The following is a 13,539-nucleotide window of genomic DNA, read 5'->3' as shown; positions in this document are numbered from 1 at the left end:
ATATGTATAGTTCTGTGAAGCAGAATTTTGATTGCCTTACATTTCCCTTTTGGCTCAGTTTGTGCATGTTCTGGTTTTAATGCTACATAGGGCCATATAGTCCCTCTTCAGTCTTCGTCCTTGCCCATAACCAGGACCACCGAGTCAGACATTGTGCAGCCACACACAGCCAATTTTGGAGAAGAAGCATTAGCCTAAGTCAAAGCATGGTGACATCTTCCATGTACACACTGAAAGTGCATTATTGGTGCAATTAAGAACTAGACAAGAATAATCTCCTACTAAAGGAGTGTTCTGAGAATTAAATACTTGTTTCCCACTGACACTATTTTTTTCTAAACATAGGAAACGGAAAGCTTACCTGTGACAAAATAGTAAGCAGGAAAACTACAAAAAGCATCAGGTAGCTAGACCCAGAAGTAAAATACTTCTTGTACACTTTGAAGCCCACAGTTCCTTCAGAGCGGCTTTCCTCAGGAATTGCAGTAAGAACAGGTTCAGTCTGTAACCGTAAAGAAAGGACAAGTAGCAATTTAGTAAATAACCTAAGTATAAGCAGTATTTATCTACATGCTGACTCTTAACTCAGTTACTGTAGAAAGCATTTGGACATCTAATACCTGACAGTAAAATCCACAAAAGTTCCCTGTGGTAACCAAATTTATGAAGACTCCAAAACCCTAGAGCAAAATTGGATTCCTTAGTGCTCATTCATTATGGGCGTTATTTAGCAAAGATCGCATTTTAGAGGTTTGTGAAGTTTTTTTTATGTCTCGAATAAACTCACGAATAAACTCGAATGTTTTCTAATTTATGAAACAACTTGAATGTAAAAAAACTAATTAGTGTAGTCGAGGTGAAAAACTTGATTACTTGAATTGATCAAGTTTTCTGCGACAAAAAAAAAAATCGCTTGAATTGATCGAGTTTTGACTTCTTCATGACCTTGACAGGTTTTAGATGGAGTATTTTCAGATTCAAACTATTTCCAGCTTTGGGGAATAATAAATCTCGAAACAGTTGAGTTATTAGTGAATAAGATTGTACTACCGCCTATAAGTATTAATTATATCTTAGTTGGGATCAAGTACAAGGTACTGTTTTATTATTACAGAGAAAAGAAAATCAATTTTAAAAATCTGAATTATTTGATCTAAATGGTGTGTATGGGACAGTGCCTCCATGTAATTTGGACCTTTCTAGATAATGGGTTTCCAGATAACAGATCCCATACCTGTCAATATTTAGATACAGGGAATACAGAGTAATTTCCTATTTACTTACAGCAAGATGGTCTGTGGCTCCTTCTTTTTGTGATTGTACTGAAGAATCCTGGGACCACACAGATGACTCAGAAAATGTACGGTTCCTTGATGACTTTATCAGTTGACTTTCTTGAGGCTGTGACTGCTCCTCTTCCTCACTTTTCAAAAGAGAAGCAAAGTCGATACCTGACTGTAGTAGTTCTTGAAATGTTCCCTTTCCAATCATTTGGCCCTTGAAGTCAGTATATAAATATGGCTGTTATACTGGTTTAGCTATATTTATATATTCTGCATTGTAATTTACTTATGTAATGTTAAATAAGAGGATCTGGAGTTTGTTGTACAAGCCCATTGATTTCATGTGAATTATATCTGAAGTCAGTTAATATCACACATTAACAAAGACATTTAGAATACTGCTGACTAGGGCTGCAATCTTGTCACTTTACACCCAAACATACATGAAATCAGATGGTAAATTAGCAGCCAATATACATAGAGGCACATTGTAGTGCTGCACAATAACCAGTGCAATGTATATATCTCAATGAATTAATTATGAAGGATACTGAATTTGATATTTGGATATGGCAGGTCTACATAATGCTAGTGTTAAAGAAGGTCTTAAACTTAAATTCTACTATCTTAATGCAGGGATCTACCTGTAGACCTTTAGCTGGTGATCAGTAGATCCCCAGACACTTTTAACAAACAACTTGTCTAAATCACCCTCCTGTTTCATTCACATATTTATTCTGTTAAGGTTTCATAAGAAATAGTTGTTTTATAAATATAGCAATATAAATTCTCATAAATTAATATTTAAGACTGTATTTTCCATGGAACAAAATGCTAACAATGCAATTATGGATGTAGACCGCAATGGGACAACATCACTAAAAGTAGACCTTGCACTAGTAAAGTATGGCAACTCCTGTCTTAATGTATTCGGCCAGCTTTAATTGGCTACACCACATTCTTCTGAATAAAACAAACTATCCCTCACTCCTTATTTGGAGTGTATATGTATATGCACATATCCAAAATCAAAGTCTTAGAAAAGTAAAAACTTTCCAGAAGCTGACAATGATCATACAAAGATTCCGCCACCCTAACCTGTTAGCAAACAAAACTGTACTTTGTACATGTACCAAATAAGTCTGACATTTATAGTGATCGCTAGCAACATGATTTTGTGGTTTCACGTGTATGCACACAACCTAGTCATCCAAATTTTATGTCATGTTCTGGGGAGATCCCTTATCTTCAGGAGTGCAACCTCCATATGGCAACTATAACATTAAGCTAATAAGATAGTTAAAGGGAAAAGCATTAGACTACCTCTTTTAGTATCAGTATTTGTTTAGCAGCACTGAGATATTGAAGTTGATGAGTCACTAAAATGCAAAGCTTTTTGCGCAGAGCCTGGCAGATGCACCTGTGAATGAAAATACAAAAACATTGGGAAACTGTTTAAATACTGTAGCTCTACAAATAAATACATTGTTTGCAATAAGAGAATTATATTACAGGAACAAATATTGCTTTCCACAGGACTGGCACATTATCAATTATTAGTAAAAGCAGAAATTCATAACCTTTTCATGTGATTAAGAAAAGTGCCTATTATTTCTGTAAAGAAGAGACTGCCCGAGATATAGTACAGCATATACAGAGACGAACAGATACAAATTTTTAGTATATCCAAATAAAGATAAGATTTAACAACAATTTGTTGACAGATACCATCTCAACCACTCATCTAACAAGATCTGATTGTATCCATTGTCAGTGTCTTGAAGCAGCAGTGTAGCCCAGGTCCCTGTCTGACCAGTCAAGTCATTTTTTTATTTACATAAAACATCTGTGATTGTGCATTTGACTTGTATTTGCCCAATTTAGTCAGGTGCCTTCCTTAAAGGGGCCTGTCCTCAGAATTTATAAAGTGGGCACTCGGGTGCTATGGATTTCAGTTTGACCCCATGGCTGTTTCTGCAACAGAATTAATAGCACATGCTGCTTTTCAACATTTAACATTCCAGTACCTTGTATAAGGCTTGTGGTACATACAGTTAGGTCCATAAATATTTGGACAGACTACTTTTTTCTGTACATTACCACAATGAATTTTAAATGAAACAACGCAACTTAAGACTTTCAGCTTTAATTCAGTGGGTTGAACAAAAAGATTGCATAAAATTGTGAGGAACTAAAGCCAGAATCAGGATTGGAGAGCGTAGAATAGTCAAACAGGCCGGAAACAGGATTGGAGAGCGTAGAATAGCCAGACAGGCAGGGTTAAGCTTGGAGAGGTCAGAGTAAACAGCCAGGCAAGGGTCAGGATACAGAGTTCAGAATAGTCAGGCTAAGCAAGGGTCAATACACAGAAGATCAACAGGATACATACAGGAAAAGCACCAGGAACAACCTAAATTGAACCTTACAACGGGCAATGTGTCATTTTACAAAGCCCCTTTAAATAGTTTGAATTTCGCGCCATTGCACGATGACGTCATCACGCCGGCGCATAAACCCGCCATAGGAGAACCGGCGCAGAAGAGGAAAGGAAGCATGCGACGGGCGCCCACAACGACGGGCGCCTTACAATTTGTTTTAGTTTTCCCTGAGATACCTGGGATCAGCCATTGGGCTAAAAAGTTAGTAGTGTACTACTTGTTCAACATGAGTTTAACACATAAGTTATGCTGTAAATATTTTAGTATTTTGTTTAATCATGAAACATCTATGTTTTTATTATTTCTTGATCTAAACAATGGAAAATGGAACAGGGTAAATGTTCAGAAGTAGATAATTAAACTATCACTATTCAACCGCCTTCTTTCACCTTTTGTTGTGATTGAGCAGGAGTCCATTATGCAGGGGTATTATTTGTGCACCAGTAACCTATCTACCTCACAAGGACCAAACACAGCTTCAACTTTTTGATCTGCCATATTTAGCTAAATAATAACATAAACATAGATTTTACATACCTACGTCTGGGTATCTTTGGCATCTATGGGAAATATGTGCCTAACTGTGTGTCACCTAATTTGCAAGGTTTTATGAGAAAGGCTTTCCATTATAATCTTGATCATTTTATTTTACATTAGTTGGCTGCCCATAATTCAGCTCTGCAAAACATGCTTGGACTTAAAATATAATAGATAATGTAATGCAGAAATCTGTAGTCTAGTCCATAAACTCAGCTACATTGCAGATAAGTAAGAATTTCTGAACCATTGTGTCTCAATATTAAAGTAAAGCACTAAAAAAAAAAAAAAAAGATTCCACTAGAATGCTTTTCTATTATACAGCACAAAACAGTAGCAATCCATTTCAAAAGGACTCTTGACAAATTGAAGATAGAGAAAATTTCTGAATTGCCTGTTGCCACACATTCCGACTTGATGAAAAAATGCTGGATGACAGCCTGCTATGCCTTAATTTAACTGCTTTGTTTGACACATTTCATGTGCAAATTCTTACAGTATTGCTGAAATGATAAATGTTTCATGTCCTTGGGTCTCAGTGTGTAACCAATGTGTTCTGTACAGTGAATATGTTTCATGGAATAATGACAGCACTGAGCATCAGTTCACTTTATGACAGTATGAGAGGGTAACTAATCATCAAAGTCACTTTCTCAGCATTGTCACACAGATCTCAAATCTTCTGTCTTTGGCAAGAAAACAAATGTCTGAATTTATTTAGATAACAGTACTGTTCAGTGGAGAAAACAAAACATCAAAGATGAGAACAGAAATTATAACTAGAGGCAAAGGAAAACTTGATGAAACTGACAAGAAGCAGCAGAAATATATGTCTTTCTGTGAAAAGAATGACAGATATCGCTCCAAGGAAGGAAGGAAAACAACTTGATATAAAGTTTCAAAAGAACATCCGCTCTGGCACCCCACAATTTCCATAACTTAAATATGTTATTTACTATACAGACAGACACAAAGGAATTAAAGGGATACATCTTTAAAAAATGGTTCTGCTTTAAAGGAGAAGGAAAGTGTAAATCACTGGGGGGAGGAGTGCCAAATGTTAGGCGCACCCCCCCCCCCCCCCATTGATCGTAATCACTTACTTTCTTACCCCAGGCTAGTTCTGTTTGCAGAAAACAAATAGGCACAGGGTTCTTCACAGTGAGCACCACTGAGTGATCTTCTTCCTTTATTGTTTTATTTGCACGGGTGCGAATGAGCAGTAGAGTGAAAAGCCAAACAGTAGCAAAAAACTAAGCTTTTTCACTCTTCTGCGCGTGCATCAGACAAACTGGTAAGGGCATCTAACACTCTGCCAGCCAACGATGGAGATGTTTGCTTGTAATTACTTTATTAAACATTAATAAACATTTAATAAACAATTCGCCACTTAGAGCGCCACCTTCAATAGGAACCTTTACAGTTGTACAACCATAAGGCTATGGTCACACGCTGTTGTCAGCCTGCATATTTTTACAGGCTGAGGGAAGCAGACCTGCTCAGTGCCCCTGCTCCATTGATTTGAATTCCATCAGCCTGTGTGCAGTCACACACAGCGGAGCTGAAGCTGAGGTCCGTATTTGACTGCAAACAAGCTGAACAAATTCAAATCAATGGAGCAGGAGCACTGAGCAGATCTGCTTCTCTCAGCCTACAAAAATATGCAGACTGCCACTGAAAACTGCCTGTGTGCCCATAGCCTTATGTAATTAACACTTAAATGTATAAAATCCTTTAAACAAAATACTAAAAACACTTTACTGCAGGTGCCAAAATAAACCATAAATACAAAATTAATATATAATCAATAGTGCAGTATCTTTTAAAGGAGAACTAAATAAAGAAGTAAAGTAGAAATGTTATACATTATGTTTTGGGCTTCTGTACAAGCCCAAGGCAACCACAACCCTTTAGCAGGGAAGATCTGTGCCTCCAAAGATGCCCCAGTAGCTCCCCATCTTTTCTGCTGATTCACTGCACATGCTCTGTGCTGCTGTCACTTACTGAGCTTAGGGACCCACTCACAATATAAAGTACACATAGAATATAAATGTCACAATATAAGGCTGATTATTAATACAGATAATTACTACGTGTCAGCTCAGAAACAGTGCAACTAGCATCAGAATTTAATAATCTGCCCTGTAGCATCAGCTTATATTACAGGCCAAGATCATTTTCTGCTTCATAATTTGCAACAGCCCCTAAGCTTAGCATCTCAACAGCTGCTCAGAGCCCACTGAGCATGTGAATGTCGCAGATACTTTCCAAGATTGTGACCCCCTGTGACAAGTTTGAAGTCCTGGATCATTGCTGCTATTGAGAAGCTAAAAATTTAGGCTGGTGCAATAAGTTCAGTATATTAAATATGGCATTTTTAGCCACATTCATTTTAAGGGTAACAAGCTTGCAGAGAGGACCTGAGCTCTTATATATTAGTCTATTTTAGCATTGTTAAGAACATCCTTCCTCACATTTAGCTCCACCTATCAATGACATGAAAACTCACACATAAATCTTTATAGCGGCAGATAGATTCAAAGTTTTATACTGCGACATATCTATCGGTGGGTCACCATGGATATGTCCTCTATGTACTTCTCCATAGTACATAACAGAGGTTTCGATTTTGGTTGAAATATATGGGTGTCTATTCAAACATCCAGAATGATTTTTTGATTAGATTTTATTTAACACACTAACTTTTTTGAAACATTTTATGTTTCAACAGGTATTTTATTTACAGAAACATGAGGTGGCTATGGAAGCACGGTTTGTGCCTTCATATAACAACCTCTTTTTGGGACTATGGGAATGTGTATACATAGATGTGGATAAAAATCAGTTTCAGAAACATATCAAATATTTTCTGTATACTGCTGATTTAATATTTATTTGGCATGGGGAATCTCATTTTTAGAGGAGACCCAGGTTTAACAAATATCATTCTTAGACATCACCTTTAAGATTGTGGAAGGAAGTATAGTTTTGGATTTGTATAGAAAACCTAATACACACAACACACTACTTCTAGCCAATAGTGGACACCCTAAAGCGGTAATTGATGGTTCACAGGATTTGTACCATATGGAAATTCTTAAATGCACAAGTGATGGGCATATGGGACCAGTTCTTAGAAGGTCAAGGATGCCAATTATATGGAAGTTTTGGTGAACCAAGGTCGTTTTTAAGTTTTAAGTTAACAGAACTGATAAAACTAAAGGGATACTGAAAATTTTTAAGAGTAGACAGGCTCTGTACCGGGTTTTTGTTTTTTTTTAAAAAAAAAATATGTACAATAACCTTGATTGATTTTTAATAAAAGCGGACCACTCCATCGTTGGATGACCAAGTGCTAGATACCCTTACCAGCTTGTGTCTGAATGTATGCAGTTACTTCCGGAGCCAGAACTGAGTGTGGATTCATTTATGCAGACTCCGTAAAATCCTAATATACTATGTGTTCATGTTCTATTATTAATCACTAGGGGGTGCCTAACTACTGGCACAATCCAACCACCCCACCCCTTCAACTTTAAAACACAGAACACATTGCGGTCGATTGACAATCTTGAAAGGAGTCTTTTGCTCACTGAGCAGGACCTAGCGGGGTCAGATAGTTTGGGGGGAACAGAACAGCAGCAGGATATTGAGGCAGCTAGCTGGGTGACAGTTAGAAAATCTAAGGTGGGAAAAAGGAAAATGGAGGCTGATTATACATTGCAACAAGTTTGCCAGATTGTGTGAAGATGATGGGAGTATGAACTCTGGATTGGCAATTCTAGATGGGGCTGATCTCTCTAACAGCCGGAAGACCAGTTTCTCTAGTAGTGGTGGGGAGGAGAGTAGAGTCAGGCCTAAGCAGATTGTGGTTGTAGGGGACTCAATTATTAGGAAAGTGGATAGGGTAATTTGTCGTCCGGATCGCTACAACCGAACAGTTTGCTGTCTACCTGGTGCCAGGATTCGGCATGTGGTTGATCAGATAGACAAATTATTGGGTGGGGCTGGGCATGACCCAGCTGTCTTAGTGCATATCGGTACTAATGACAAAATAAATGGTAGATGGAAGACCTTAAAGAAAGATTTCAGAGATCTAGGCTCTAAGATCAAGGAAAGGTCTTCCAATGTCATCTTTTCTGAAATTTTGCCTGTGCCACGTGCAAGTTTAGGAAAACAGCGGAAGTTTAGGGAGCTAAATGCGTGGCTCAAGTGTTGGTGCAGGAAGGAAGGGTTTGGGTTCCTAGAGCACTGGGCTGATTTTTCGTTGGGGTACAACCTATACAGTCATGACGTTTTGCACCTCAATGGAAGGGGGTCCGCGGTGCTAGGGGAAAGAATGGCTAAGAGGTTGGAGGAGTGTTTAAACTAGGCAAGGGGGGGTGAGTGAGATAAAGAATTATGGGGAAGCTAGGGTAGATGGGGCAGTGGGGTTAGTAAGGGGTCATGTGGGAGGAGTGAGGGGGGCATACAGTTTACCAGCTAAGGAGGTCCCTCTGTTACAAGGAAAACAGAATAATACTAACTTAACGTATAATTCTTCACTAAGTAATGCAAATTTCAAAAGTAAAAGTAGTAACCTCCGCTGTATGCTGGCAAATGCACGGAGTTTGTCAGGTAAAATGGGAGACCTGGAATTAATTGCATGCTCTAAAAATTAGGATATAATTGGTATCACTGAGACCTGGTGGGATGAAACATGTGACTGGATTGTGAATTTAAATGGTTACGCCCTTTTTAGGAGGGACAGAGGCATTAAAAAGGGTGGAGGAGTGTGTTTGTATGTAAAGCCTGAATTAAAGCCATGCGCTAAAGAAATAACAATAGCTGGCACTGGTGAGGGTGTAGAATCACTCTGGGTAGAGATTTCGACTGGGAAAAAGGTATCAAAAAGAATTATCATTGGTGTATGCTATAAACCACCTCGTATAAGTGACGAGTATGAAGCCCAGCTACTCTTGCAGATACAAGCGGCTTCACAGCTGGGTCAAGTTGTTGCTATGGGTGACTTCAATTATCCAGACATGACTGGGGTAATGGGGTTGCTAAGACAGAAAAAGCTAGTAGGTTTGTAAATATGCTGAATGACAACTTTTTATTCCAGCTCGTTCAAGAACCTACTAGAAATAACTCTCTTTTGGACCTTGTAATAACTAACAATACTGAACTCATCTCTAACATTTGTTTGGGTGAGCATTTAGGGAATAGTGTTCATAACATGGTCCCCTTTGAGATTCTGTTGCAGAAGCAATTCTATAAGGGAGAAACTAAAACACTAAATTTCAGACATGCAAACTTTGACAGTATAAGGGCATCTCTGCAACATATTAAGTGGGAAATGCTTTTCACAGGGTTAAACACAGAACAAAAATGGGAAGTCTTTAAAATGCTGCTTAATAAATATACTTGTCAGTATATTCCACTTGTAAGCAAGGAACGTCGTTGCAAAGCAAAACCTTTTTGGTTCAATAGAAGCGTTGGTGTTGAGGTGGGTAAGAAAAGACGTGCTTTTAAGGATTTCAAGTTAGCTGGTACAGCCGAAACATTAATAAGGTACAAGGAGGCCAATAAATCATGTAAACAAGCTATAAGGCAAGCTAAAATTGCTATAGAAAAGGATATTGCAGCAAGCAGTAAAAAAAATCCAAAATTATTTTTTAAATATGTTAATAGTAAAAAAATGAAGCAGGAAGGGGTGGGACCCTTACTATCAGAGGGGGGTCAGCTGGTTGAAGAAAACAAAATAAAAGCGCAGATTCTGAACTCATATTTTTCATCTGTCTACACAAATGAGGAACCAGTAAGTGAAGGTTTCCTTCTTAACAGTCCCAATTCTAGTAATACAACTAATGATGCATAGTTCACACATGAAGAAATTCAAAAGAGACTAGAACATGTTAAGATTAACAAAGGTCCAGGGCCAGATGGTATTCATCCCAGCGTAATTAGCGAGCTTAGCTCTGTGATTGCCAAACCTCTTTACTTAATTTTTCAGGATTCATTGAGATCTGGCATAGTGCCGAGAGACTGGCGAATTGCTAATGTGGTGCCTCTATTCAAAAAAGGATCCCGTTCTCAGCCTCAAAACTATAGGCCAGTTAGTCTGACGTCAGTGGTAGGAAAGCTTTTTGAAGGGTTAATAAAGGATAAGATACTGGACTTCATAGCAAATCATAATACTATGAGTTTGTGCCAGCATGGTTTTATGAGTAATAGATCTTGCCAGACTAACTTAATTTCTTTTTATGAGAATGTAAGTAGAGACCTCGATTCTGGGATGGCAGTGGATGTGATTTACTTTGACTTTGATAAAGCATTTGATACAGTGCCACAGTGTTACTGGTTAAATTAAGGAATGTTGGCCTGGAACATAGTATTTGTACCTGGATAGAAAACTGGCTAAAAGATAGACTACAAAGAGTGATGGTAAATGGAACATTTTCTAATTGGACCAGTGTTGTTAGTGGAGTATCGCAGGGCTCTGTACTAGGTCCCTTGCTTTTCAACTTGTTAATTAATGACCTGGAGGTGGGCATTGAAAGTACTGTTTCTATTTTTGCAGATGATACTAAATTGTGAAGAACTATAGGTTCCATGCAGGATGCTGCCACTTTGCAGAGTGATTTGTCTAAACTGGAAAACTGGGCAGCAAACTGGAAAATGAGGTTCAATGTTGATAAATGCAAGGTTATGCACTTTGGCAAAAATAATATAAATGCAAGTTATACACTAAATGGCAGTGTGTTGGGAGTTTCCTTAAATGAGAAGGATCTAGAGGTCTTTGTCTAATTCTGGGCAGTGTCATTCTGTGGCTACTAAAGCAAATAAAGTTCTGTCTTGCATAAAAAAGGGCATTAACTCAAGGGATGAAAACATAATTATGCCTCTTTATAGGTCCCTGGTAATGCCTCATCTGGAGTTTGCAGTTCAGTTTTGGACTCCAGTCCTTAAGAGGGATATGAATGAGCTGGAGAGAGTGCAGAGACGTGCAACTAAATTGGTTAGAGGGACGGAAGACTTAAATTATGAGGGTAGACTGTCAAGGTTGGGGTTGTTTTCTCTGGAAAAAAGGCGCTTGCGAGGGGACATGATTACACTTTACAAGTACATTAGAGGACATTATAGACAAATGGCAGGGGACCTTTTTACCCATAAAGAGGATCACCGTACCAGAGGCCACCCCTTTAGACTAGAAGAAAAGAACTTTCATTTGAAGCAACGTAGGGGGTACTTCACAGTCAGGACAGTGAGGTTGTGGAATGCACTGCCGGGTGATGTTGTGATGGCTGATTCAGTTAATGCCTTTAAGAATGGCTTGGATGATTTTTTGGACAGACATAATATCAAAGGCTATTGTGATACTAAGCTCTATAGTTAGTATAGGTATGGGTATATAGAATTTAATTAAAAGTAGGGAGGGGTGTGTGTATTGATGCTGGGTTTTCATTTGGAGGGGTTGAATTTGATGGACTTTGTCTTTTTTCAACCCAATTTAATTTAAATTACTATCTGCTAAAATAGTGCCCACAAATATCAGCCCAAATGTGTAATAAATAGGGATGCACCGAATCCAGGTTCTGGTTTGGGATTTGGCCAGGATTCAGCATTTTTCAGCAGGATTCGGACTAATCCTTCTGCCTGGCCGAACCAAATCCGAATCCTAATTTGCATATGCAAATTAGGGGTGGGGAGGGAAATTGCGTGACTTTTTGTCACAAAACAAGGAAGTAAAAAATTTTCCCTTCCCACCTCTAATTTGCATATCCAAATTAGGATTCAGATACGGTTCGGTATCACCCGAATCTTTTGTGAAGGATTCAGGGGTTCGGTCGAATCCAAAAAAGTGGATTTGGTGCATCCCTAGTAATAAAAGATACAGGTGCAATAACCCATAGCAACCAATAAGATGCTTCCTTTCAAATAAGTGACAGTTTAATGCTTTTTGATGATTGCTTGCTATCAATGACTAGACCTGTTGCAAACTTTGCACCTCTTTTTACATAATCCAAAGGGATACAAAATGCCAATTCCAAACCAGCCCCACCCTATTCACTTAATGAAGTGAGAGAGATATGACCTACATTCGGTAATTAATGAATGCAAAGTGGGCAAGTTATTAGTTAAAGTGCAGGCCTGTCTAGGTAATGGTTGTAAGTTAAACTATGATCAGTTAGTGGAATAGAAAGAATGACAGCTACAGCTCCTTATATCAGTCAGTGTGGGTACAGCAGGGGAATAAACATTAACAGCTTTGTGCATCCAAGCACAAAGATTAAAGAACTCTTGAAGCATAACATTTTCCATGCACAAGTGCATCTCCAACATGTTTTATGTGGTAACATGAACAGAAGTGTCCCTGTCTGGTAAGCCAGAGCAACCAATCAGATGTCTGGTTTTGCCCAAGGCCAATAAACACAAATATAAATGAGTATAATTAAAATATGGTGCATACTTTTCAAATAAATGCCTTCCAACCTCTGCATCGACAGCACTTAGAGGATCATCCAGCAAATAAATATCAGCATCTTGGTACACAGCCCTGTAAAATTAAAGAAGTGTCAATCTGATTTAATATTAGGAATGAAAGTAGTAGTATTACAGAAGTTCATATCATATCAAACTTGTAAATGGCTTTCAGAAGTATATTACATTTACATTTCACAAAACAGAAAAAAGAAATACACATAGACAAGATGTGGAGGTTCAGAAGGACAGAAGTTCATGAGGCTCAGAATTCAACCGTCAGCTTCTTATCAGATAGGATAGCTACTTTCTGCTGAATGATGTAAACAAAATTCCTCTCCTATTCATACTACTGGGAGAAGGTAATCTGAAACTGTGTTAATCTTACCTTGCGAGATTTACACGTGCTTTCTGCCCACCACTCAGTGTTACACCTCTGTCTCCTATCATAGTCAGGTCCCCATCATTTAACTGCAGCATGTCCTAAAGAAAACAATTAATATAGCCTAACAGAAAAAAAGATGAAGGATTTCCCAGGCACTAAACAGGCCAAAATCTGTATTAAATTTAAAGGCACATTCTACATCCTGTTCATATGAGCACAATAAAAACAAATCAGCAGTCCACCAAAAAGTCCTCTGTATAAACAAACCTTTCCCTAAGCTAAAGCCTTTGTTAGGCTTTCAGACAAGGAACAGCTCATTATACAGAGAGCTTCTCAGTGGTTTGCTTTACTGTGCTGTACAAACAATAGAATGTCACTCTACGTTGCATTTCAGATTTTAAATGCTCAGTGTAAGAAATCAATGCAAAAAAAA

General features: G+C 38.2%; 1 protein-coding gene across 2 annotated transcripts in view; it reads right to left on the bottom strand.

Moving 5' to 3' along the window:
- abcc4.L (ATP binding cassette subfamily C member 4 L homeolog) overlaps positions 1-13,539 on the bottom strand; it is a 140,538-nt gene that overhangs the window by 90,413 nt on the left and 36,586 nt on the right. For both annotated transcript variants that reach the window (XM_018247248.2, XM_041582429.1), the window contains exons 12-16: positions 13,110-13,204; positions 12,711-12,797; positions 2,607-2,703; positions 1,285-1,497; positions 362-502 (exon numbers count right to left, since the gene is read on the bottom strand). In XM_018247248.2, coding sequence (XP_018102737.1) covers positions 362-502; positions 1,285-1,497; positions 2,607-2,703; positions 12,711-12,797; positions 13,110-13,204 — 633 coding nt within the window. The remainder of the gene's footprint in view (positions 1-361; positions 503-1,284; positions 1,498-2,606; positions 2,704-12,710; positions 12,798-13,109; positions 13,205-13,539) is intronic.

This window comes from Xenopus laevis, chromosome 2L (genome assembly GCF_017654675.1).
Source record: "Xenopus laevis strain J_2021 chromosome 2L, Xenopus_laevis_v10.1, whole genome shotgun sequence".
Classification (NCBI taxonomy): Eukaryota; Metazoa; Chordata; class Amphibia; order Anura; family Pipidae; genus Xenopus; species Xenopus laevis.
Note: the sequence above shows the minus strand (reverse complement) of the source record. Positions and strands in the feature narration are given on the sequence as shown.